The sequence below is a fragment of the Mytilus edulis genome, chromosome 12 (genome assembly GCF_963676685.1).
Source record: "Mytilus edulis chromosome 12, xbMytEdul2.2, whole genome shotgun sequence".
Lineage (NCBI taxonomy): Eukaryota > Metazoa > Mollusca > Bivalvia > Mytilida > Mytilidae > Mytilus > Mytilus edulis.
The window spans coordinates 18,151,401-18,179,289 of NC_092355.1; the positions used below are offsets into that span (position 1 = coordinate 18,151,401).

A 27,889-nucleotide genomic window follows, 5' to 3' on the forward strand; every position below is an offset into this window, starting at 1 on the left:
ACGTTAATAAGCAATGAATAATTATTCTAAGTTAATGATGCTATTTTGAATCTATTTATATACATTTAAAAAGGGGACGTTTAACAACACAAAAATGAGTTTACCTGTCTTTAAAATAGGATAGTCCTCCGGAAAAGTCATGTGGGAGATCGAATAATTGGATTGGTCAACGAAGATTTGCCCCTACGTCGGCAGCCATCGTTGCTTTGAACACCGGCACTGCACATACAGTGTACGGAAAGATTTACCAAATAATGGCATAATTGGTCTAAAGTAAGTTACTACGTGTGTTTTTAACACTGCACTAATCAATCGCCTGAACTACTGTGTTATTTATTTTATGCATCATTCGTTACTTTAAACGTAAACACAATATTTTCATAAACATCTTGCAGAATTTAACAAAAAAGTGTGACCTTTTCAAGGTGGAAAACATAGCGGTTAATTGACCGCTTAATCCTTTCATGTTGAAGCACTTTTCGCGCTTTGTTAATTGACATTAATTAAGATGTTTTAAAATAGTTTGCAAAATAAAAATATATTCAAATGAATCACTTGAGTGAATTATTCGTGATGTTTAGCATGTTTTAGGAATGCAATCAACTAGATAATTTATCATTTGACAACAGAAAAGAGTCCCCTCTCTATTTGTCCAACAGTTGCCATTTAATCAAAAGCAGTACAGCTTATAGAATAGAAATATATACAAATATAAAGGCATCAGTGAACAATTACATATGCACTTTGTGTTTTTACAAATACAAAATTTATAGTGAATCACTTGCCATGCTTAACACTTATTGACATTGTTTTGCATATTTTTTAAATTTAAAATTTAAACAAAATATAAAGTACGAGAATCATTTAATTATTTGTACAATAAAATTGTTTATCAGTACATTAAAAGTGATCACATGCAATGCTGTCTAATTACAAATGCAGTCGACAAAATAATTACAAATGTTGTCGTGAACAAAATAATTACAAATGTAGTCAAGAACAAAATAATAACAAATGTAGTCAAGAACAAAATTATTACAAATGTACTCAAGAACAAAATTATTACAAATGTAGTCTTAAGAACAAATAAGGAATAATTGAAAATTTACAACAGGTTGAGAACAACCTGGCAGTGGGGAACTTCCCCAAATGAGTAACAATACCTCATTTTGAGTAAAAATTTAGAAGTGCTAAAAAACAAAATTTTCTTAACAGTAACTGAGAATTTACAAGCCTATGAAGAAAAAAAATAACAATGTTTAAGGCTACTAATATATAGCTTTATAAAAACCCATAATAAAAATAATGAGGGATCATTGCTACTCATTTAGCGAATAGTTCATCATACACGTACATGTATGTCTGGTTGTCCCCAACCTGTACAATTTATTCCATTTGGCATGCATGGTTGAATACATTTACCTTTTAGACAATGTGGAAATGCAAAGAGCACTCAATGATCATGAATCCAGTGTTATGAATCTGAGTTTTCCCTAATAGCTCTTCTAGCAGATTTAATTACTTACTAATGTACATAGAAGTGATTAAAAGCTATAAATTTTTATCCCAAATCTGTAGAATCTCAATAGACACGATAGTGAAAATCTATCTTTGGTAATCTGATTGAGAGTTCTTGAAAATCATTATCATGATTAATATTGATGTTTTAAATATTTTTAGGTGACCTAAATTTGCAACCATGTTGTTTAGAGTGAAGACAGCCTCACTACTAGTTAATCTAGGAAACAGTGTAGAAAAACTATCGATCTCTTGTAGTCGTGGTTTTAAAAATGCGCCAAGGAACTATTGTAACAAAGCTGAGGGTGCTGTTCCTGGTATACCATATAAAAATCTGACTGTTGGCGTCCCAAAAGAAATCTTTCCAAATGAAAAGAGAGTTGCTATTTCTCCGACAGCAGTTGTCAACCTTGTAAAGAAGGGTTTTACTGTCAACATTGAGAAAGATGCTGGTGTCGAAGCCAAATTTACCAACGCTGAACTTGAAAAGGCTGGTGCCAAAATTATGGCCAAAAATGATGTTTTCCAGTCGGATATTGTTCTGAAAGTAAGGGCTCCAGAAGTATCAGAGTTACCTCTCTTTAAAGATAATGCCACTTTGATCAGCTTTTTGTATCCAAAGCAAAATGCAGAGTTAGTAGAGCAGTTAGCACAACACAAACTGAATTCGTTTGCGATGGATATGATCCCCAGAATCAGTCGTGCCCAAGTGTTTGATGCCCTTAGTTCAATGGCTAATATCGCAGGTTACAAGTCGGTAGTGGAAGCTGCTAATAACTTTGGAAGATTTTTTACAGGTATGGAATATATAAGTCTGGTTATAAGATTGACTAATGAATATGTAAAGAAAAAATGCTGTAAAACCTACAAAGTATATTGGTAAGGGAGATAACTTGAGTTTTACTTGCAGTTTCTATATTTTTTGCATTCCACTTTTAAATAGCTTTTAATTTATCACTCAGTGAGCATGGATTTTATCTTATCAGTTCAAAGAAAATGCATACAAATGTTTGTTACCATATTATATATAGGCTACTAATAAGGCTTAAAAGGGTTGGGTCCAGAGATTGATATTAAAATTTTAATTATTTTTCAAATCATTTACTTCTTACAGTAAAAGGGAAACACTAATGAATTGAAAAGTGCTTGACCAAACAAAATCCAAAAAAAGGCTAAAGAAATATTAGAATATTGGCAGAATTATCAAAAAAACTGGCATATTTTCTGCCTTATCCACTATAACGTCTTAAAAATATTGGTAAATTTAGGTGAAAACTGGTGTATGAAGATATTTAGGAAATTTGCTTCCTTCTTCCAGGACAAATAACTGCTGCTGGAAAAGTTCCACCTGCAAAAGTTTTCATCATCGGTGGTGGTGTAGCTGGATTATCAGCAGTAGGTACGGCAAGGAACATGGGAGCAATTGTACGAGCTTATGACGTGAGACCAGCAGTCAAAGAACAAGTTGAATCTCTTGGTGGGGAATTCTTGGAAGTTGGAATACAGGTAGGTTACTTAACGTCCAGTGTCAAATATTTTATGCATATTCAGAAAGAATACAGGTAGGCAATAGTAGAGAAAATTGTAAATTAAAAGATTTCTGGTCAAGGATATAAGGAATGTAGAATATGATGAACAGTTAATTTTGAAATACCGTCTTGTCCATAGCCTATAAATGTTCAAATCATATACATAACTATCCAGTTAACGTAAATGTGTAAGGAAATTCAGTCTTTGTACTCAAAGTCCCACCTTCCCAGGCTTGTAGAACTTGCCACATGCCAAAATAACTAAAACACTGGGACTTCCTCCACCATTAAAAACTGGCCGTCACGAGATAGCAGAAAAGCAGTTTTTAAAGTGGCATTAATACATCAAATAACAAATAAAATCTTAACTAAAAAAATTTAAGATGAAGCCTCCCCCTTTAGATTCAAAAGTCTGTTGTGAAGACTGGTCTAAAATCATTTTAAATTGTATAAATTCACAACATTTTATGATGGCCCTTTGGGAGAACAATGAAGTAAATCAATACATATTACAACCCATTTCAGGAATCTGGTGCAGGAGAAGGAGGATATGCCAAGGATATAAGTCAGATGTCACAAGAGTTTAGAGATGCTCAAATGGCTCTGTATGCCAAACAGTGTAAAGAAGTAGATATAGTCATCACAACAGCTTTAGTACCTGGTAAAAAGGCACCTATTCTCATTACAAAGGTAGGGTTTAACGAAAATAAGCAACAATTATCCTATATCAAAACAAAAGGACAATGTTACACGACACCATGTATAAAATTAAGGTTCACACAAACATAAGTAGGTCACTGTGACATACTTTCAGAATAGAGCAAAAAGAAAACAACACATAATACACAAAGTCTGCAATCAATCTTTAATTTCATAGTTTATACCTAAATGAATTTCAACCAGAAATTGAGATCAGAAAACCTTGAAAACTAACAAAGTTCTGTTGCCTGTTTGCAGTATACACCAAAATCTTTTTCTACTTCTAATCCGAAGACAAATATTCCAACATTTCTCTTATGTGTCTATACAATGTTTTCCAAATACTTATTAGTCTGAATAATATTTCACTAGTCTTGGGCATCAGACTGATGGCTAACCATGCTGACTGTATTTGTCCTAGCTGTTTTCAAAGGGGATACTATTACAGGTCAATAAAATGACATTTCTTGTCATGTAAAATCAGCAGATGTGGTATTATTGCCAATGACAAAACTATCCATCTAAAACCACATGTTTATAATGTTAGCAATTGTAGGATGTCTGTACAGCCTTCAACGATAAGCAAAACCCATACAACTAAGCAAGATATATAAGGCACTGACATAACATAATGTTAAACAATTCAAACAAGAAAACTCAAACAACAACCATTAAAAATTTTTTAACTCGTTAGATCAATACAAAGTATAAAATAATGAAGAAAATAAGTACAGGTCTGAGTATATTCTAATATCCTGAAAAAAAGTTTTCTGTTTCATAATTTTTTAATAGAACAACTTCAAGCCACTTAAATAAAATCTTTTGCAAGTGAAAAGTCTACTAAATAAAATCTTTTGCAAGTGAAAAGTCTACTATGTAAAAATTGCAATAATAAATGGACACAATATTTTCTGAAATTACAGTATACTGTGGAATCTTCTATTTTTGTGGGTACCAATTTCGTGGATTTAGGAAAACTTACATGTACATGATATTGAATTTCATGGTTTTGACGAAGTATGCATACAAGCCTATTGAAATTTTGTATTCGTTGAACATTTAATTTCGTGATTCACCTGTTCCCACGAAATCCACAGTATTTTAATATCTTGAAAAAATTGAAGAATTTTTGATAGACAGAACAATCACAAAACCACTTACATCAAATCTTTTGCAAGTAGGTAAAAGAGGAGTGAAATATACCAAAGGGACTGTCATTCAAGCTGTTTACTGTGGATTCATTATTATTCGTTGGTCACCAATTTTCGTGGATTTGGTGGATACAGATGAACCACAAAATTAAATGCTCAACGAATAACAAATTTTCTATAGGCTTGTATGCAGACTTTAGCACAACCACGAAATTAAATATCCACGAACATGTAAGTTTTCCTTAATCCACGAAAATTGGTACCCACGAAAATAAATGAATCCACAGTATATGTAATGATTGGCTATCTGATAAAACATGCAATTGTTTTGTAGGCTATGGTTGATGCAATGAAGCCAGGGTCTGTTATAGTCGATTTGGCAGCGGAGGCTGGCGGTAACGTGGAGACCATCAAACCAGGAGAATTATACAGATACAACGACGTAACACACGTAGGATATACAGACTTACCTAGCCGATTACCAACACAGTCCAGTACATTATACGCCAACAATATTACCAAGTTCTTACTCTCAATAGGTAGGTTACCCATATGGTATAACAAATAGTGAAGATTTCATTCAAATGAAAAATACTATGCCATGGGTAAAATCATATTTTCTGTAATGTAAGCCTCTAGATTTTTGTTCATTATTGTCCCTGTCCATTTAAATAAGGAGCATTATTTGTATGGCAACAATATTACCAAGTTCTTATTGTCAATATGTTTGTTATACATTGTAATAACAAATATCATAGATTTTATTCAATTATTGACCCTAGGTAATTTAGTGAAAAAATAATACTCAAGTGAAGAGTAACTCAGATTTCTTGAAATATTTTTTTGCTGGTGGACCTTGAAGAAATACTGCGTGTACTCACTACTATTTCTATAACAAAATACCAAAATTCAGTCGATCCTTGCAAATTTTGGAGGTTAAATCCTTTGGACCACCACTTTTCAAGAACTCTGGTAACTTAAAGGAAGGGAGATACCTCTGATATAATTTGTTAAATTTTTGTTGTTTTATAGGAGAGAAAGAACATTTCAATATAAATCTTGAAGATGAAGTTGTACGAGGTTCAATTGTTACACAAAATGTAAGTATGCTAACTTTTAATTGAGACAGATGACAGTTTATCTGTTTTAGGTACATGCATAAATGTACACGGGACTAAACTTAATGGTCGCCCAAGGCAACCAGATTTCAGCTGGGTGACAATAATTTGGAGTGAAACACATTTCTACCCTGCAATATCAAGGAAACTGCTCGTCTTATCAAAGCATGATAGTAAAATAGAGAGTATTTCCGTAAACCAGTAGGTTCATATTAATAACCCAAACCAAGTCGGACAACCATGTTTTCAATACGAAGTCACGATATGGCATGATACACCTCCTTTTCTCAGTACATGTTCTTAACTCCTGTTACATCATCTACGATTATTTCATTATTGTTTAGTGTTTTCTTCTAATTTGTTCAATATGCATTGCAAAAAGGATGCCTTCCAGTTATCCTAGGAGTCATTACTAGCCTGTATTAGACAGAAACTTGTCCCTGAATTGCTATTTTGATATCCCAATATCTGATTTGATATCCAATCTTCAATAAAAACTTATTGCATAATATATTTTGATCAACACCATTAGAAGATGGCTTGGATTTGAATGAGCATTTAATTATCAAAGAAACAGCCATATTGTCTAAATGGCAACAGGAAGTTGAAATTGAACTTAAAGAAGGGAGACAATTTTGGTAGGAAATGACCTAAAATAAATATTGTCAAATCTTAGGATAAATTTCTGGTGGCAATAATTCAAATATTATAAAGGTACAACACAAAACTTTTTCAAGACTCAAACCTACAAGTAGGATTACATATTATGGCTTTATTAGTATATAGAATGTACCTGTATTTTATCAGTATAAAAAATGGTTGGGGGTCCTTAAATTTCAACTTGGCCCCTTGAGGGAAACACTTACGTTTAGTTCCTGGTACACTGCAGACCAGTCTACCTTCTAAAAAAATCTCTTCTTGAATTGCTGCATTGGATACATTGTTTTGAAAAATGAACTTTTCATGTTTAGCAAGAAACGAAATAAAAAGAACATTAGTGAGAAATGAAATAAAAAGAAAAATCTTGATTTGCTGATATTCATCATATACAAAAGCTCAAACTAACTTCATGAAAAAGAACAAATACAAAAACAATCTTTGAAAGGAACAAGGCTAATTAATTTAATTTTTAAAAGTATTATGAATTACTAATTTGATATATAATGTTGAAAATGTTGAGGAAGCCAAAATAAATGCCTTCCAAATATACATGTATAAAAAAGCAAACCGTTTATCTTGATTTTACTTTTTCAATAGGGATCAGTTGTGCCACCTGCACCTCCACCAAAATTAGATGCTGCAGCACCACCACCACCACCCACAGCTGTAGTGAAGGAAGTTATACCACCAAACAAATTTAAGATCCAGCTGAACGAAAGTATCCAATACTCTGTAGGTCTTACTGGTATGGTTGGGCTAGGCTGTATCTCACCTAGTCCTGCTTTTGCTACCATGGTAACAACCTTTGGCCTGTCATGTATCGTAGGTAAGAGTTTCACACAAGATTTAAAATCATTATTTAAAACACATTATAAAGCTGAATGAACCAAACATTTATTTGTGAAAATACTCCCAACTTGGAAAAATATATTGAATCATTAAATAAGTATGCAAAACTTGGCAGCTGAAATTTCATTAGTGCATCGACAAGAGTAAGATTTTAAGCAGCAAACCAACAGGACAGACATATGAAAAAACATACATTTTAGGATGTTTCAGTTAATCTGCTTTGGAAATTGAAAGATTTTTATGACATGTATTAAATAGAACAACACATACATTAAAACATCATCTTGTATACAACACTTTTAATGTCTTTGACATGAATTTAACACAATTTGAGAATATTCATCTGTATGAAATGTCATTAAAATCTTTTTCAGGATACCACACTGTATGGGGAGTGACACCAGCTTTACATTCCCCCTTGATGTCTGTCACCAATGCTATCTCTGGTACCACAGCTGTTGGTGGTTTGTTACTGATGGGTGGAGGATATTTCCCATCTAACACGATCCAGGCTCTGTCAGCGGCCGCTGCCTTCATCTCATCTATCAACATTGGAGGTGGTTTTGTCGTCACACAAAGAATGTTGGACATGTTCAAAAGACCAAGTAAGTACTTGGGGCTGTTCCAAAATTAATCAATTTTTCTCATTTCAGATTACAGAAGTTAAATCTGAATTTCTTCTTATATATTTTTTTTGAGAGGATTAATATTCAACGGCATAGTGAATTGCTCAAAAGCAAAAAAAAAAAAATTAAGTTAATTAGACAACATTCATTCTGTGTCAGAAACCTATGCTGTGTCAACTATTTAATCACAATCCAAAATTCAGAGCTGTATCCAGCTTGAATGTTGTGTCCATACTAGCTCCAACTGTTCAGGAGTTGACCTCTGCGGTTATTTAAAGCTGCGCCCTGCGGAGCATCTGGTTAAGATTGCCATAAAATAACAGAATTTGAAACTTTGGTATCAGTTGATAAAGTTGAGTGTTTATGCCGTAATTTTCTGAAATTTTCTGAATGATGGAATGACTTAATCACAATTCATTAATGACAGCAATGCTGATTGTTAATTATGATAATTCAATTTGATGAATAATTCGTGCAATATAGCATCAAATTTTTCCAACCACTTTCTCAACATTGGAACGGAAGTGACAACGCCCCTAAACGCACAAATGATTTTCACAAAAACCAGCGTTTTTGACAGAAATGTATCGAAGTCAAAAGTTGTCTATTCAATTATATCTGTGTACTTGTAGCTGACCCCCCAGAATACAACAAGATGTATGGTATCCCAGGGGTACTGTTCCTTGGTGCCTATGGTTACGGAGCCATGCAGAATTCATTCCCAGAGATTCATCACATGACATACTTAGCCTCTGGTATCTGTTGTGTCGGAGCATTGACAGGACTGTCATCACAGAAATCTGCTAGAGTTGGTAGGTATTGTTTTATATCTATTAGATTGGTATGTTTTTTTAATTGGAGATTATTTGAACTTGCTCATCAGTCTTGGTCATTTTTCTTTGATATATTTGCATAGTTCACGTTCTAATTTGAATTTCAACATTCTTAGAACATTGCAAGAAAGCAAGTCAAAATGGCATTACTAAATGAATGAATAAATTTTATTGCAGAAGCAAACTTAATGCTATAGCAAAATAGCATAATACACAATTACAATAATGACAGTAAACAAACAGAGAACAACACAATATGGTAATAATAAGCACAGAATTACAACTGCTATGCAATGATTATTTGTGATCTTAACTTCCTTACCGCATTAAGAAATTTACACAATTGTTTAGTTACTAAAAGGGAAGACATTATGATATTACAAGAAGGGTATGTATTAAGACATTATGGCATTAAAAGAAGGTGAGATGTAACAGCAAAACAAAAAGACAAGAAATTACATTAAAAGGAAAAGGCGAGAGTCCAGACTTGGGGTCAATTACATTGGAATGTAATTAATTAAATTACACATTACATTGCAAAAATGGTCAATTACACTAATTACACATTACACAGTTTTTGAAATGTAATTAATTAAATTACAATTACTTTACTAAAGTAATTAATTAAATTACACATTACATTTCATCATGATATTTTTTAGCAATAATTTACATGTTTATATAATGCATGTGTAAAATTTTCATGTAAGCAGAGTTTAAGCGTTGCATTTGATAATCATTTAATATAGTTATTTTAATGTTTTGTCAATTATTCTGAATCTCTCTGGTCTAAAAACAGCAATTGTACATAGTCTATTTTAATGTTTTGTCAATTATTCTGAATCTCTCTGGTCTGAAAACAGCAATTGTACATAGTCTATTTTAATGTTTTGTCAATTATTCTGAATCTCTCTGGTCTGAAAACAGCAATTGTACATAGTCTATTTTAATGTTTTGTCAATTATTCTGAATCTCTCTGGTCTAAAAACAGCAATTGTACATAGTCTATTTTAATGTTTTGTCAATTATTCTGAATCTCTCTGGTCTAAAAACAGCAATTGTACATAGTCTATTTTAATGTTTTGTCAATTATTCTGAATCTCTCTGGTCTAAAAACAGCAATTGTACATAGTCTATTTTAATGTTTTGTCAATTATTCTGAATCTCTCTGGTCTAAAAACAGCAATTGTACATAGTCTATTTTAATGTTTTGTCAATTATTCTGAATCTCTCTGGTCTGAAAACAGCAATTGTACATAGTCTATTTTAATGTTTTGTAAATTATTCTGAATCTCTCTGGTCTGAAAACAGCAATTGTACATAGTCTTTCGACAGGAGCTAATATGGTAAAAGATATTGTTTGATCAGGACATGGAAGTTTTTCGATTAGAAGATCATTATATTGATAGGAGAGGGAATTTGTTCCTATTAACTTGCCAATACATCAAGGGGTATTTTGACATCTCAGAAATGAACTCATTTGAATTAAACATAATATGAATAAGGAAATTATAAATGAATTTAAAATATTTTTTTATTTTACTTTAAAAATATAAAAAAGTGCTTGTCACAATATTGAAAATAATTTTTAGTACAAACAATGTATATAATGTCTCAATATTAGCAATATTTTGCTAATTAGATAAAATATCTGTAATAGTGGCATTGCCTCTGGACATTTTAATCTGATTAATTGCTGTTTGTTTTTACAGCTGTTAATTTTTATTTCTATAATCCTTTTGTGTATACTAATTTGACAAAATGATTGTATGCAGTGATTTTAAATTCTAAATGAACTGTCTCAGAAAGATGTTTCACAGTGACACATTTTATTGTTTTTGTTTAACAAGGTGTTTATTACTTATTAATCTATTTAGTTAAAGATCTTTCTTAAAAACTGAACAACCCTAATATATATGATTATCACATTTTTTAAATTATAAGACTATTAAAAAAAAATCTGTAGGTCAAATAAAATATATAAAAACTTAAGAAAAAATTACAGACTTCATATATTAAAAAAGCATTGATATTAATATTTGAAAAATATATATAATTTTACAAATTATATTATAAAACACAAATCCTTAACTGTAACACCATAAAAGTACATGTAATTGAAATGTAATTCAAAAGTAATTGAGCATTACATGCTTTTTTCAATGTAATTAATTAAATTACCATTACATGTAATTAAAAAAATGCTCAATTACACATTACATTCAATTACATGGAAAATTGTAATGCATTACACTTAATTACCATTACATTTTTAATTACCCCATCCCTGGGCGAGACATTAACTGTATTTAGACCTTTGTCAACTATGTGAATATATATATATATAAAAAAGTGTTTTTACAGGAAATGCCCTTGGTATGATTGGTGTGTCAGGAGGAATTACTGCTACACTTGGTATTTTACAACCCTCCATGGAAAACTTTGTACAAATGGCAGCCTTGATGGGAGCAGGTAAATAGTCATCAGTAATTGTTCATTTAAAATTATGTTATTACAAAGTATTTTCTAACAGTCTTCACATCAAACTTTTGTAGCCATAGGCACCACACTCATTTATAAATTTTATTGGCTTTGTCTGTAGGAGAAATTCAAACAGACCGTATAAAAATTACACAAGCTAGAAGTGGCAGACCCATGGACAAGTGGGCCAATCCTAATACTTAAATTTTTACTTTTTTTTTTGATATTCCATAGCTATAGATATTACTTTGAATATTAGAAAAAAACCAAAGTTTGGTTTAGAAAATGAAGAATCAAAATATGTTTTGACACAGAACTAAGACATTTTTCAGTGGAATAAACTAAGATTGACTTTAACAAAAGCAAATTGCCTTGTCAACCTATCGTTGGTCTATATTCCCTGTACAAAGTTCTCCAGAACTACTTCAAAGTATATTTTAAAATAATTCACTTGACAAAATGAAGAAAAATAAAAAAAGAAGTACTACAAAACTAGAAAATCATACTTTCTCTGCACAACTATTCTTATTCTTACTCACTCCGTTTTTTCATGAGCTTGAAAAAAAAAGATATTTTGCATTATTTTAACTTTCTTTTCAGGAGGAGCGATCGGTGTAATTGGTGGAAAGAAGGTCGAGGTGACGGACTTGCCCCAGATGGTAGCTTTATTCCATAGTTTGGTAGGAGCAGCAGCTGTCCTGACTTGCTTCGCCAACTACATGTTGGAGCAGCCTCACTTCGCTACAGACCCAGCAGCTAATGTTATCAAGACCTTCTTGTACTTCGGAACCTTCATTGGTGGAGTTACTTTCACCGGATCACTTGTTGCTTTCGGAAAACTCCAGGGTAATAAAAATATTAAAATATACTGCAAAGTATAGTGGAGCATAGTATAGCATTATTTTACATGCCACATGTTTGCCAAATCAAATATCTTTATATCACAATTAATGCTACATTTTTACCCCCAAATGAACCAAGGTCAACCGGTAAAGTTCATAGATGGGTCAATATCCTAATTGATTTCCCATAGGCAATAATGGTAATTTTTCATGTAGCTCAGTCCAGATTGTCAACTTGGATATGTATGATGGCTCACTTTTGAAGCTGAAACATTTTCACATATATGGTTAAATTTTTCGGAGCATGAAGTAAGATTACTAATTCTATAAATTAGCATACCCTGAAAATCCTTTTGTGATGCGACTCCTTGTGGTAAAGTATCCCTTTTTTATACTATAAGGGATATTGACCTAGATAAATTCAGAGTTGGAATCTTGTGTATTGTAAATATGTTGCAGCTGATCAGTATGCAATTTAGTACCATTATGCATCATATTGTCTTTTTACAGGTGTCTTGAGTTCAGAACCTTTGATGCTCCCTGGTAGGAATCTCCTCAATGCTGGTATGATGGCTACTAATGTTGGAGCTATGGGAACCTTCATGGTCAGTGATAATCCTACTGTCCAAATGACCTGTCTTGGTACCACAGCAGCTCTGTCCAGTGTGATGGGCGTCACACTTACAGCCGCTATTGGAGGTAATATTAAAATGTAGTCTTTGATTTGGTCTCTATTGTAGGGTTGTCCATGAATTTTTTTCTGTTTTAGATTGCACATCTGTAAATATAGACAATGAAATGTCCCATAGGAATTCCCTTTCAGGCTAAAATTGTCACTTTTACTATGCAGTCTCATAAAAAAGTGTGTGGTTTGTGAAACAGCTGTATTTACAAAGTGCACCCTATAAATACCAAGTAAGAAGGTTTTATGTTTAGCAATAACATGTTATTTGTAATTGTAGGAGCCGACATGCCTGTTGTTATTACTGTCCTCAACAGTTACTCTGGCTGGGCCTTGTGTGCTGAAGGTTTTATGTTGAACAATAATTTGATGACCATCATTGGGTCCTTGATTGGATCATCTGGAGCCATTCTGTCATACATAATGTGTGTAGTAAGTATAATTAGTCTTGATATCAGTAGAGTTTTGAGTTCAATCTCAGCCATCAGTTCATGCATATGCATGATACTTATGAAGAACCTATAAAAGAAACCTATGAAAGAACATCATATCTTTCACTCTAACAATGATCTTTTAAATGAAGTTTATTTAATTCCATTAGCTAATGATTTTAAGTCATGTGATCCTTCAAATTTAACAAAAAAAGATGGATATATTTTATATTCTCAAATGGCTTATTTTCACTATTAAAGTTCTTATTAGAGTGATTCTTTTGAAATAATATCCTTTATTTTATCCAAATCTTCCAAAATGTAATGCTATTGAATTGTTGTCTTCCTATACTTTAATTTGACAATGTGTTTTCTAGGCCATGAACCGTTCCCTATCCAATGTCATCTTTGGAGGTTATGGAACCAAATCAACAGCTGGTGGTAAACCAATGGAAATTACAGGAACACACACAGAAATGACATCTGATGAAGCCGTGGAATTGATCACTGAAGCCAAAAATGTCATCATTACACCAGGATATGGTCTTTGTGTTGCCAAGGCTCAATACCCTATCGCTGAGATGGTCGATTATCTGAAAAAGAAGGGAGTTAACTGTCGTTTTGGAATCCATCCAGTCGCAGGTAAAACTATATAGTTGATATAACATACTCTTAAGAAACTCTGCACCTGGAGTTGATTTATAAACAATATAAAATAAGGAGTTGTGTCCCTTGGAAATAAGAATTATAATGAAAATTGCATTGTAAGTGGTTTCAAAATAAAATATGGAGATTAGGTACAATTGCCAATGAGAGAACTATCCATCAGGGACCAAATAATTCAAATTTCAGCTTCAATAAGTCACGGTAGTGTCTTCAACAATGAGTAATACCCATAATGTATAGTCAGCTATACTAGGCCTTCACATGACAAAATTTGAAAAATTTAGCACAAAAAAAACAACAGCCAAATTAAATTTTATGACAAACCTAAAAAGTAAAAATATGTCTTGTCCCGATATGCATGTGATATTTGCCAATTAATATTCATCATCATGTGTATATGCTAAAGTTAGATTGACGTTAAGAGCTTTGATTTGGAAAATGAGACAATTTCTAAAATTCTTTAACAAAAACTGTGTGATGTCTCAATTAGGAAAACGAACAATGCAGTTTAAAATTTTGAATTATTCCCCTTTAGTCACAACTTAAAAAGGGTTTCTCTACAAAAAAGTAAATTAACAATTTGTTCTTCTGAATATGTTTGGAATATTTGCCACTTAAGTTAAGAAAGGAACAATCAATAAATCTGATGCATAGTTATGATAGACATATAACAGTTTAGTTTTAATATTGTATAAATTAAGAAATATTGTTTTTATTTATTATTGTGAACTTTAAAGAATGGACAAAAAACATATGCTTAATTATTGTTATTTCAGGAAAATTTGCATGCAGATGTATGTATCTAATATCAGAATGCAAGTTTAAATTTAAGAATACTGGCAGTCATATTATTAGCATTAACTTAAAACATTGCAGTAATTTCTGAAATTATAGTATTTATAAATTTTCTTTTATTTCAGGACGTATGCCTGGTCAGTTAAACGTATTGTTAGCTGAAGCTGGTGTACCCTACGACATCGTGTTGGAGATGGATGAGATTAATGATGACTTCCCCAATACAGATCTAGTCCTTGTTATTGGAGCCAATGACACCGTTAACTCTGCAGCAGAGGAAGATCCCAACTCAATCATCGCTGGCATGCCTGTATTGAGGGTGTGGGGTAGTAAACATGTAAGTGTTTTAAGGTGGAACTTGCTACAAGGAGATATCTCTGTAAAATCAGCTAAACGTTAAAAATTATGTTGTATAGTTAAGGAGCCAAATTAATTTTAGTCAAGGTGTTAGGTACCAACTTAAATTCAAGGTCTTATTATTTATTACTCAAAAGAAGAGTTAACACAAAAATTTGCTCTCTAAAGGCACTTTATATGAGATAAATTTGGTCCCCCACACAACAGGTGATCTAAAATTAACAGCCATGTACCTGTCAGTAGGGTCTAATAATTGCTCTCTGAGTTTTGCATGTAAAATTCTAGCTAGAATTTTATAAAACTTCTTATACCATAGATGGAGTCCTTTTACGTCATAAACTGATTACTATGAAGTTTTGTAAAAAATTATAGAATGGGAAGTTTAATTTCCTTTCTATTTTTATGTCCCACCTACGATAGAAGAGGGGCATTATGTTTTCTGGTCTGTGGGTCCGTCTGTTAGTTCATCCGTCCGTTCAGGATCAAGTTTTAGGTCAAGGTAGTTTTTGATGAAGTTGAAGTCCAATCAACTTGAAACATGTTCCCTATGATATGATTAGGAGTTATTCCCAGTCCACTGAACATAGAAAATGATAGTGCAAGTGGGGCATCTGTGTACTTGGGACGCATTCTTGTTTAAAAGTCATTAAATAGTGCTATGCAGCATATTTTCAACATTTATGGGCCTCAAACTTCTTAGAGTTTAAACTTGTACTAAAATTCTGTACTACCCCTTCCTTCACTTTGGGTCATTCTTAGAATTCAGTTTGACTGCTAATCTTGTGTATACTGGTAACTTTCACAAGCTGTGTCACTACAAGATGTAGCATAGAGATGCCTTGAAACCAAAAGGTAAACAAAACAAAATATCTATCACAAATCAACATTGTGCATTGATGATAATTATTTTTTTCTTTACAATTTCAGGTGATAGTAATGAAGAGAACATTAGGTGTCGGTTATGCAGCCGTAGATAATCCAATTTTCTTTAAACAGAACACCAGCATGTTGTTAGGAGACGCTAAGAAAACATGTGACCAGTTATTACACAAAGTCAAAGCACATTACGGCGACGAATAATGACAGCTCATCTTAGAAACTAAATATTATTTTGGACAATTACCATATGACATTTTGTGGATTTAACTAAATTTTTATAGCATTTATTTTGTATGATATGGAATCTTTGAAAAAGAGAGATTTAATTTAGAAGAATTAAAAAGAAGACGAAATTGGTAAAATAATAAAAATGTATGAATGGAGAATATTGTGCCAAATTTTTCATTTTTAGCAGTGTTTTGAATTTGAAATGGGTGGGGGTGGGAGTTAAATTTATTCTAATGGCAACTAATTAAGATTGGAATTTGAAATAGTCTAATTTTACTTAAGAGGCAACTATAGCAATAAAAACAGATCTGAATTTTTTATTATGAATAATGTTAATGATTTGTTTCTAAAACGAAAGTAGAAAATTTGTTACTCTTTTGTTTCATTGAGTTTGATTGGTTGTATTTATAATGGAAATGATGATCCTATAATTAAGCAAAATATGGCTGTGCCACATATTATATTGAAAAAATGTTCAGATTTCTGATCAAGAAATTTTTCAAAGGTTTTTATATTTCGGTTGATTCGTATTTGTATAAATTGGAAATATGCGCCATCATTAATCATGTATCAATTTGGAAAAAAATCATGGATCAGAAATTTGAACAAGTTTTTGATAAAAAAATATTTTGAGATTTAAGAAATATTTTGTGATGAATGTTTGAGATGTGCTGTGAAAGAACATGGATTTTTGACATGTTTGCATAGTGCTAAATAAACTGTGTGAAATTTTTATTCTTTGTTTAATATGAATTTTATTTATGATGCATCCATTTAAGTTGTTGTGAGTGGGTAGGAAGCAACATAAAAAATTGCATCACAACCATTATACAAGTTATAAGTCCCCTACAAGCAAAGTCGAAGGAGACTTTAGGTTTGCACTCAGTTCATCGACAAATGGTTTTCCACACCTTTTGTCAAGCCTTTGTTAAAGCAAGACAGCGATACTACATCTTGTGGGCGTCCACAAAAATTCACCATATCTAAAGTTTTTAAGTAACTTTCTTGAACTATCCTGAATTTCTACCAAACTTTGACAAGCTTCTTGCAATCAAAGGATAGTATCTAGATAATGTTTTTTCCCAACAGCAAAAGTTGGCGAGACCGTAGGTGCTGGGGAACCCTTGTGAATATTTCTGAAACCTTTAATATATTTGGTATATTATTTTATCGTGAACAGTTACAGATCATGTTTGAAATTTTGTTCCTGTCTGATGAATTTATGCAGAGTTATGGTTCTTTGACTAAAACTTCACTAAATAATCAATTTTCTGCACTTTTTTCTGTCATTCTTAAAAATATTGATTAGATAATTGGTATATATAGTTCTATCATGAGTTACAGTTCAAGTCAGAACTCTCTTCCTGTCTGATGATTTTGTGCAAAGTTCTGGTCCCTGGACTTAAAAATCAGTTTTCAACACTTTTTTCGTATATAGATATTGACTTGATATTTGTTATATAGTGTACACCATAACAAGAAAAGATCAAGTAAGAATTTTATTGCAATACAATATGAATTTGTAACAGGTAGGGGGCTATATATATGCCATGCAATACCCAAAGAATGCATGTTTATGCAAACATCAAATGTGTTAAACAAAAATTAACAACATCCTTGAAAATGAGAAGATTTAAGATTCAAAAGGGACATTCAAACTCATGAGTCCAAAAACTAAAAACGCCATGGCTTATAAAAAAAAGTTCAAAACAGCCAAAACACAATATAGAATAGAAACTCAACCACAAAAATCTGGGAATGATCTCAGGTATGATCTCAAGTACTCCAGAAGGGTAAGCAGATCCTGGTCCATTGCTCCATGCAACCTTTATCTCCCAAGTGGATGGGATAGATGCATTCAAAATTATCACCAAATTTTCCTCTAAATCGGTTGTCAATCAAGAAATCAAGCATCTTGATGATGTCAGTTTAAATGAATCTTCTTTTTATCTGTGTTTATATGACTGTGTTTGTTAAATGCTATCATGTTCCGCACATTAGGTTTCTGGACAATAACTTAAGTTTTAATTAATGGAATTCTAAGAAATTTTACAAGAAGGTTCAATACCCCGAAAAGGTGTCTTCCTCGAATGCCAACATTTTATATGTTACCTATTCCTTGAATGCCAACAAAAATATTTCAATAGATGTTTATATAATAATAATAGGTGTTTTCATAAGTATTTAACTGTTAAAAATAATAAATGAACTTTATAGAAATGTAACAATGTTTGGAATGAATATGTTAATAACATAAGAAATTTAAGAATAAGAAGTTTAATACAATTATTTCAAACTAAATAAAGGATACAAGAGATTTGTTAAGTTCCATATCAATTTAAATATTTTATTAGTTAATATAAACTATATGAAGATTTCAGTTGTACAATTAATTAAATTTAAAAAATAATTAAGTTAATTTGATAACTTCTTAGCTGGAAACTGTGCAAAAGTTTGAAGAAAATTCATGAAATATGGTAAAAAGAATTCAGACGAGTTGCGAACATGACACACAATTAAACAATGTTATTTTACGAATCTCTTACAATAAAAAAAAGAGGGTGTAATTGTATAACCAAGAAAAATATCCTGAACAAACAGAGATAAACAATAGTATTCTAGCATGAGATACAAAGTTTCAAGAAATTTAATCAGTAATATGGTAGGGTATTACAGTACACACAACTATAGAAATATTGAAAAAAAAAAACTTCAAGTCCAGAGTCTTGTAGAATTTGTGCAAACTGGAATGTTTACAGTCCTGACAATATGCACATATTGACTTTGTGATGCAACACTTTTGAAAGTTTCATTTTCAGAGAATCCATATTTGTTCAAGCAGGAGCAGCAAAATATAATTTTTAACAACTTTTAACAAACATGAACTAGATTTAGCTACCTGTAATTACCTATCTCTTTAATTAGTATGATTGTTTTGATAAGCATGCACTTTTGTTGTGATAGCTACTTGCTCCTATTGAACGCCAACATAATTTTACAGGTAAATTGTCGGTAGATCAAAGGATGTTGGCATTCAAGGAATAAACCCCCGAAAGGAAGTTGGGATTGATTTTTTGGGGTTATGGTACCAACAGCAAGAATAAAGGGCAAAAACAAGCATTTAATGTAGTTTCCAGACAATTAATCTTCAATTGCACAGTATTGTGCAATAGCAAGAAATCTTACATTTGCAGTTTTGTGCAATAGCAAAAAATCTTAAATTGCACAGTATTGTGCAATAGCAAGAAATCTTAAATTGCACAGTTTTGTGCAATAGTAAGAAATCTTAAATTGCACAGTTTTGTGCAAAATAGCAAGAAATCTTAAATTGCACAGTTTTGCACACAAAAGCACATTAGTGCTTAATTTTTAGCTCACCGTTCCGAAGGTGTTTAATTTATATCTGAAAAACCTGTATCTCTGATGAACAACGGAAAATGAGCACTGCTTTACAGGTTTTTCAGATATAAATTAAACACTGCTATACAAGTTTTTCGGAGAGATAAAATAAGCACTGCTATACCGGTTTTTCAGATAGAAATTGAGCGCTGCTACACAGGTTTTATTAGAAATCAACACTTTTTTTTAACTGCGAAAATTAGCAAATGCTATACCAGTTTTAATTGGAAATCAACACTGCTATACCTGTTCTTTATTTATACCGTTTTACAGAATGATGATAATAAAAGATCATGGAGTTTGATAAACTCAGTGTTCACATAGTAAAAGAATCCACGAGACACTTTGGGCAAATGTTTAATTTCTGAAAGAAATCGTTGACTTCAAGAGAACCTGAAGGAAAAAAATGGAAAAAATGATACTGGGGATTCATTTATGTTCGTGGGTACCAATTTTCGTGGATTGAGAAAATCTTGCATTTTGCAATTATCTTTGATTTCGTGGTTTTGTCAATCTAACAACCAAATATCAAAATTGGTGATTCGTTTAACATTTAAATTCGTTGTTAATCTGTAAAAACGAAATCTACGAAAATTCGTATACCACGAATAATAATGCATCCACAGTAGTAGTATTTGATAACTCAGTTAATCAGGTTTTGTCAAATATTTAGTTTCTGAAAGAAATGGTTGCCTTCTTGTCTTGCCGGTCTTGTAATAGTTCCGTCCTCCAGTAACCGGAGTAGATTATAAATTCACAATTGTTCTATTTAAAATGTTTCAAGAGAACCTGAGTTCAAAAACTGGACTTAACAGTTCACGTTAATGATTTTTGTAAAAGACGATTAACATTGAAGAATGGTATTTGATCACTCAGTTGATAAACCAGTGTTACAAACCAGTATATATATAATGCATATAACAAAGATACTTCGGAAGAGGTGTAAGATTTAAAGTTTGATATTCAATATAAAGACTATTTTAAAAAAATAATGTCATTGTTTTTGGTAGGGTTCTAGAGGATATTGCAAAAGGTATTCACGACCATCACACAATACAACGTATAAGGGTCTGGATGGGGTTTGAGAGAATAGAGAATAATGCCATTAATGACCAAAAGTGCAAGATAAAGGGTAAAATCACAAGCACTTGTCTATGTAAACAAATCCTCTAATAGGTACTGTAAATAGTTTGTTTTTTTCCGACGAGTGCCTGTGGTAGAAATTGAAAGAGTATAGAAAACCAGTGAAAAAGATAAGGAAATAGAAAACAAAGGGATGCTTTCAGTTTATTAAAAAGAATAGAAAATTCTGGACTAAGAAATAAAGAATAGAGAAATGAAGGAGCCTCCCCCAATCCAGACCCCCACATATTCATACTTTATCACAGTATCATAAACCAGTGTGATCTTTACTGGACATTCAAATTAACATTTAAACATATTCTTTTGACAATTATGGTCTTAAATCAACTGCTAACAAATCATAATTGATAAAATCTAACACTGATTTATATTTTATAAACGTGTATTTTTATGAAGTCACTGTAAGAAAATACCCAATGACAGATAAAAATGGCCTCCAAATCTGACAAAGTTGACCAAGAAAAGATTGTTGCAACATCAACATCAAAACCGGAAAACAAAGATATAACAACGGATGTAGTATTAAATGGAACAACTAAAAGTTCTTCGAATGATAAAAAGGAACAAAAACAAAAATCTACCCACAAGACAACAGTGTTCAATGGTCTGGACACGGAAGATTCGGATGTGGATTTTGGTGGAATTGAAATAACAGAGGATCAACTTGACCGTAAGTTGGAGAAACTTCTAAAAACAAATAATGCACTTACTTCGTAGTGTTTTTGTTGTAACAGTTGTAGATGGCTATTTGATTCACAAAATTAAAGATTTGTGCGTTCTTTTGGCCTGACAGTATGTTTAAAAGATAAATATCAAATGTTAAAAAGTAAATTATTCATTTTTTATGGATTTTTGTATATCTTGTGCATTTGTCTAAAATACCGGTAATGGATGCCATTCCAAGTTCCAAATACAAAATTTCGGAAATATATCTTTGTTTTTTTTTCTCTTCAAAATCCCATTACAGTGACTATACGTGATTTTGCTTATGGATGCTCATCAATGCAGAATTTTACAAAAAAAAATACAACAATTGCATTTTTTTTTAATATTAAATTTGACATTGTTAACTATAGCGGCTGGATTTCTATCGTCCAACTATGAGCATATAGATGATGTGTAGGACATTTAACGCTCACAATCGACCAATATTTTAATTTCGATGCGCTGTAAATTTGTTATTCTCTTCATTACAGAAATTAAAAAATCATGGAAAATCTTAGACGAGGATGAAGACGGTAGAATAACTGAAGACGAAATACTACGTGGTGCTCAACTGATAGGTCTTAATCCCACTGTGGAAGAAGTTAGGGAGTGGCTGGGAGAAACCGATGTAGACGGTATGTGTTAAAGTTAAGGGCTGGCTGGGAGAAACCGATGTAGACGGTATGTGTTCAAGTTAAGGGCTGGCTGGGAGAAACCGATGCAGATGGTAGGTGGTGTTATATATTAAGATATATATTATATGTATATGTGTAATTCAGTTTATATGTTTTACGGAACTGTACAAGTGATGTCCGGAAACGCCTTTTTGTTTTACTCTCTCTCTTATTAAAATGTCGTTAACGTAAGACGTGTTTTTATTGCTTGAGCTAGTCCCAACCCAAAACTTATAATTAAGACGAGGCGATATCGTTACATGGTGGAGTGACCCTAAAAAGATTATTAGGAGACTTTTAACAATTTTATGAGAATATTTGCTGTTTTTAAAAGACATTTTAATTATTTTTTGAAAATGTGACTCCCGTTGATAGTACATGTAGACCCCATACACAAGGACGATACACGTGGTTTGTTCGGCAATGTGATCAGGCAAGTAAAATTGAAAGATTCCTAGCCAGCACTGAATATTATCAATGGAAATATATCTAATATTACTAATATAGCTGGTGAACAAGCCCAATTCGATATGTGGCTTCATGAAAATCAGTTTGGACCCAAGGCAAAGACTAAATTGAATTCTCGACCTCCGCTTCAAAGTTAGACATTGAATTTTCTTTTTTCATTAGATTTTTTTTATGATTTGGCAAAATATTATCTTCATTTAATAATACTAGCATTTACGATTTACACTCGTAAGATTTATCTCATGAGTACGTGTGCCTGACAGCTGAAACGACCTGCAATTTCTTTAAAATATTTTATGGAACCTGTTCAAATAAACTCGACGACATTGAATTGCAAGACCATATATCTATGGATGAGGATTATCCCGATAGTATACCTGTTAGAACTAACCCAAACAGCATTTATGACAATTTATTGGATGATATTTCCGTCTCCGAAAAGACGAGCAACTCGGACAATATTTTATTTGTTCAAAATAACAAAGCTCTGTCTCGCCAGAAGTGCACCAAGAAATTTAATACCGGCCAGGTCAAAATATCAAAAATTTATTAACTTTTGTGAAGTAAAGAGAACCAAAGTAAATTGTCGACCTCCGCGACATATTTAAACATTTTCTTTTCTTTATTCAGTGGATTGTATTTATTTCCGCATCTAATCAGGAGAATATTGTAAAAACAACATAACCTTCATTTATTTGGCTTCTACGATGTGTATCAACTCGTTAGATTTATCTCATGAGTGCGTGCGCATACAACTTTATCAGCTGTTAATTTACATATATTCACAAGTAGACTATTTGTCTGTGAGAGTTTTCTCATGACTACATGCGCAATATAACTGTATATATTCACAAGTTACTATTTGTCTGTGAGATTTATCTCATGACAATTTAATAAAGTAGCTATGTACAACGTAACATTTATCGAAATTTGGAACATCGACTCATGATATTCATAATTCGTCAAGGATCTGTTTGATATTTTTAGTGCCGTCTGTATTGTATTCTACCGCAAACTTACTTGTGAGATTTATCTCATAGTAAGATATCCGTTTACTGGATATCCGTAAATGAAGACCAAGAGGCAAAAGAGAAAGATTAATATGAACATTTATTGCATGTTCCCTATTATATTTTGTATTATTATGCATTGATGTGTTTATTATATATGATTCCGGCATCACTTACATTTTTGCTACTTAAAATATGATTATTGAAATATCGTATTTTGTATTGATTATTGATAACATGAATAATATTGTTTGATTGATTAACATGTTTTTGTTTTATATCGAAGCTTTTATTAGACTTTAAGGGCAGTTAGCCTGAATTACTTTTGAAAGGCAAATTCATTGACTTTAGAACATGTAGCTAGAAGATTTGCTTGTTGTTTTTCACCCTCCGTTTTGAATTTCGAATTATGACTATCGTATTTGTATGTAATTTTATAAGTTCGAAAGTTGCAAGGATTAGTTAAAGACTTAATCGAATTGTCAAAACTTTATAAAGGAAACTACACTTTATTTTATGAAATGAACATTGTTTTTTTTTCTGTAGTGCTGACTGTTAATGAAATTAGTTTAATAACTCCAAAACATGGAAATTGGAATAGTAAGGCATAGCTAACCAAATGAGATTGTATGAATATCTGTCAGTGACTTTTATATGTTAATCACAAATAACCTGAGTAGTATTGCTGCAAATAGTATGGTTCACGAGAAATTCAGAGTGCATGAGAGTAGTATGAGCTGGTCTTGTATTGTATTTTTGTGTGAGACTCCTTGAATGTGTGCATATTTTATCACGTTTAGCATTTATCTACAAAATAAGAGTAAGGACTCTGGTGATTTCATAGTATTTTATATCATATGATATTTAACTGTCACGTTTATGACGAGCAAGATATTTTTTTACATGTAGTACTCCGCAATGTGTTACAAGATGCTTATTCCACAAAGTTATCCATACCAGTTACTTGTTTGTTAAGATACATATTGAAAGCTTAAGCATTTTGAATATTATGAAAGTTAGAAAGATATATTGGTATTATTGATCATGTATTTTATTTGATTATGGTATGAATTCCACATATGCAAAAATTCATTGGGAATTTTCTTTCTGCCGGGGGATGTTATATATTAAGATATATATTATATGTATATGTGTAATTCAGTTTATATGTTTTACGGAACTGTACAAGTGATGTCCGGAAACGCCTTTTTGTTTTACTCTCTCTCTTATTAAAATGTCGTTAACGTAAGACGTGTTTTTATTGCTTGAGCTAGTCCCAACCCAAAACTTATAATTAAGACGAGGCGATATCGTTACAGTGGTATGTTAGAGCATGGAAGTATTATATTGATACTTCCATGGTTAGAGGGTGACAGGTAGAAACGAATGTAGACGGTAGGTGGTAAGTTAAGGGCTGGCTGGGAGAAACCGATGCAGATGGTAGGTGGTAAGTTAGGGGATGGCTGGGAGAAACCGATGCAGATGGTAGGTGGTAAGTTAGGGGATGGCTGGGAAAAACCGATGCAGATGGTAGGTGGCAAGTTAGGGGATGTCTGGAAGAAACCGATGTAGACGATAAATGTTACGTTAGGGGTGGCTGTGAGTGTCGACGGTAGGTGTTAAGTTAGTCAATAGCTGGGAGAAACTGATGTAAACGGCATGTGTTAAGTTAGGGGATGACTGGGAGAAACCGATGTAGACGGCATGTGTTAAGTTAGGGGATGACTGGGAGAAACTGATGTAGACGGCATGTGTTAAGTTAGGGGATGGCTGGGAGAAACTGATGTAGACGGTAGGTGTTAAGTTAGGGGATGGCTAGGAGAAACCGATGTAGACGGTAGGTGTTAATTTAGGGGATGACGATAGAAACCGATATATATGGTATGTTTTAAGTTAGGATATGGCTGGGTGAAACCAATGTAGACGGTAGGTGTAAAGTTAGAGAATGGCTGGAAGAAACCGATGAAGATGGTATGTGGTAAGTTAGAGGATGGGTTGGAAAAACTGATGTAGACGGTAGGTGTTAATTTAAGGGATGGCTTAAATAAACTGTTGTAGACGGTAGGTGTTGTTAGGTGATGACTGGGGAAATCGATCCATACGGTAGGTGTTAATTAAGGGGATGACTAGGAGAAATTGATGTAGACGGTAGGTGTTAAATTAGGTCCCCCGGGGATGGCAAGTCTCACTCAAATCCAACGGTGGAAACTATACGACAAAAAGGACTTATCCGGACAGATAATCAGTGAAACCCGTCAAAGATCAACTTTGCCTGCACCTTATAGTTTCTTTAAATTTTTTTTAATCTTGACCTTCATACTGACACTGCATGATATAATTCAAATTTCATTCTAGTATTTTTTGTCTATTCTTCAGGTGATAGTAGTCTGGACTATTATGAGTATGAAAAATTAATGCGACAACATTATGCAGTAGCCAGTTTCCAAGAACATGAACTTCGAAAAGCATTTGCATATTTTGACACTAAAGGGAAAGGTTTCTTAAACCGGAAGCAATTGTACCGTGCATTGCGCAACTGTGGAGACCAGTTATCTGACGAGGAATGTGACGAATTCTTTTCATTGGCGGATAAAAATAAAGATGGCGTGATCAGTTTAGAAGGTATACAGTTTTGTTTTCAAGCATGTTATAAGAGAGTATGGAACAGAAAAAATGTATTTATTAAAATTTGGAGAAAATTTTTCTATAAATAAAAGAATATTTATGGTATGCGGCATTGAGACAGCTACCCAATAACACAATAAAACAAAAGACATCTACTATAGGTCATTTTGGGAGGAAATCTATTGAACGGATACCGTTGTTTGAACACCGTGAATGTAGTGACTTTGTACAGTGATTGGTTCGGCCATGTTTCATATCGTGTAACACATCACATGTGAAATTGCAGTTAATGATGCCTCCAAAAGGACATGACAGTGTATCTATTTATCCGACCCGGCAACAGGTCAGCGTCGGACCACCTCCGGGTGCGGGATTTTCTCGTTGCGTTGCGTTGATGTCCCATTGGCGACCTTCGGCTGTTATGACTGCTCTTTGTCGGGCTGTTGTCTCTGTGACATATTCCCATTACTATTCTCAATTTTATATAATATAGCATAGAGAGTATAGGTAATATCCATAGGTGATCAGATGATCGTGTCAGGTCAAGTTATATGAGATTCATGAGCTTCAATTGGGTGTTAATCTTTGAATTAATTATATCATCAATAGGACGGGACACTGCATTTATGCATTAGACTAAGCAATGGATGCCGCTTGCGTATTGTTGTACACGGTATACTAAATCGAAAGTTTAGTAGGTATATCCGTACTTACAGTATTTCATATTAGGTTTTTACCATCTTTTAATTAATAATGTCAATATGATGTCACACTGTATCTCAATCATGATTAATTCAACACAGCATCTATTAATCCGACACAGTAACGAATGTCGCTTGTGTATTGATACACGGTGCACTGTATCGAAAGTTACGGTAATGTAAATTATGTATAGATTTTCGGAAACAACTGAAAGGAATATTTCAACTGATAAACAAATTGTAAAAGTTTGATCAAATGACGCTTAATTTATTTTTCAGAGTTTGTGGTGCTTTTTACAGAAATCTGAAGGAAAAGATGTCAATTTGGTTCATTGTAAACATTATGAAACTGAAACACAAAATCAGAAAATTAACTCTTGATGATACTATTTCGGTTACTACTAGTATATATTATAACGGGTATACAACAAAAAAAACATTGAGTGAATTATATTTGATTCAACATATTTAATAAACGTTATATCATACACTGAAGTATTTGTCCTTATTGATCTAATTTGATAATGATAAGCGAGAATAATTTATGTGCTATGATTTTAAGCCATACGGATATAAAAAAAAAATACAAAAAAAGTCAAAACAAAAATAAACAAAAAAACGAATAAAAGTGAAAATGAGATAGGACAGTTTATAACAAGAGGCTGTCACAACGACAGCAAACCGGATTTATTAATATTTATTTGTGTCCTGGCAATATCACAAGAACTATTACTGATGAATGGTGAAAGTGAAAATCGTCAATATCAAATTTGACCTCCATTTTGTCATCAGTATCAACATATTAAAATTTGAAAAGCTT

The 27,889-nt window shown here is 32.5% G+C and overlaps 2 protein-coding genes across 2 annotated transcripts; both read left to right on the forward strand.

Annotated features, from left to right (window-relative positions):
- Positions 1 to 130: 130 nt before the first annotated feature.
- On the forward strand, positions 131 to 17,079 carry LOC139497899 (NAD(P) transhydrogenase, mitochondrial-like). Its single transcript, XM_071286139.1, has 16 exons — positions 131 to 273; positions 1,681 to 2,315; positions 2,837 to 3,024; positions 3,573 to 3,737; positions 5,232 to 5,436; positions 5,930 to 5,997; positions 7,273 to 7,501; positions 7,899 to 8,129; positions 8,783 to 8,962; positions 11,348 to 11,455; positions 12,065 to 12,310; positions 12,817 to 13,005; positions 13,269 to 13,420; positions 13,797 to 14,061; positions 15,006 to 15,217; positions 16,165 to 17,079. Exons 2-16 carry the CDS (start codon positions 1,700 to 1,702, stop codon positions 16,315 to 16,317), a joined length of 3,207 nt encoding a protein of 1,068 aa, XP_071142240.1. The 5' UTR covers positions 131 to 273; positions 1,681 to 1,699; the 3' UTR covers positions 16,318 to 17,079.
- Positions 17,080 to 21,134: 4,055 nt separating this feature from the next.
- LOC139497901 (calmodulin-like) lies at positions 21,135 to 27,497 on the forward strand. Its single transcript, XM_071286141.1, has 4 exons — positions 21,135 to 21,556; positions 22,083 to 22,226; positions 26,120 to 26,365; positions 27,349 to 27,497. The coding sequence occupies exons 1-4, from the start codon at positions 21,316 to 21,318 to the stop codon at positions 27,375 to 27,377; spliced, it is 660 nt and encodes a 219-aa protein (XP_071142242.1). The 5' UTR covers positions 21,135 to 21,315; the 3' UTR covers positions 27,378 to 27,497.
- Positions 27,498 to 27,889: the final 392 nt, after the last annotated feature.

Excerpts from the sequence above, each read along its gene's own strand:
- LOC139497899 (XM_071286139.1), top strand. The coding sequence starts at position 1,700 with ATGTTGTTTAGAGTGAAGACAGCCTCACTACTAGTTAATCTAGGAAAC. Across the intron at positions 2,316-2,836 it reads CTTTGGAAGATTTTTTACAG|GACAAATAACTGCTGCTGGA; the intron begins GTATGGAATATA and ends TCCTTCTTCCAG. Across the intron at positions 7,502-7,898 it reads TGGCCTGTCATGTATCGTAG|GATACCACACTGTATGGGGA; the intron begins GTAAGAGTTTCA and ends AATCTTTTTCAG.
- LOC139497901 (XM_071286141.1), top strand. The coding sequence starts at position 21,316 with ATGGCCTCCAAATCTGACAAAGTTGACCAAGAAAAGATTGTTGCAACA. Across the intron at positions 22,227-26,119 it reads GGGAGAAACCGATGTAGACG|GTGATAGTAGTCTGGACTAT; the intron begins GTATGTGTTAAA and ends TCTATTCTTCAG. Across the intron at positions 26,366-27,348 it reads TGGCGTGATCAGTTTAGAAG|AGTTTGTGGTGCTTTTTACA; the intron begins GTATACAGTTTT and ends TTTATTTTTCAG.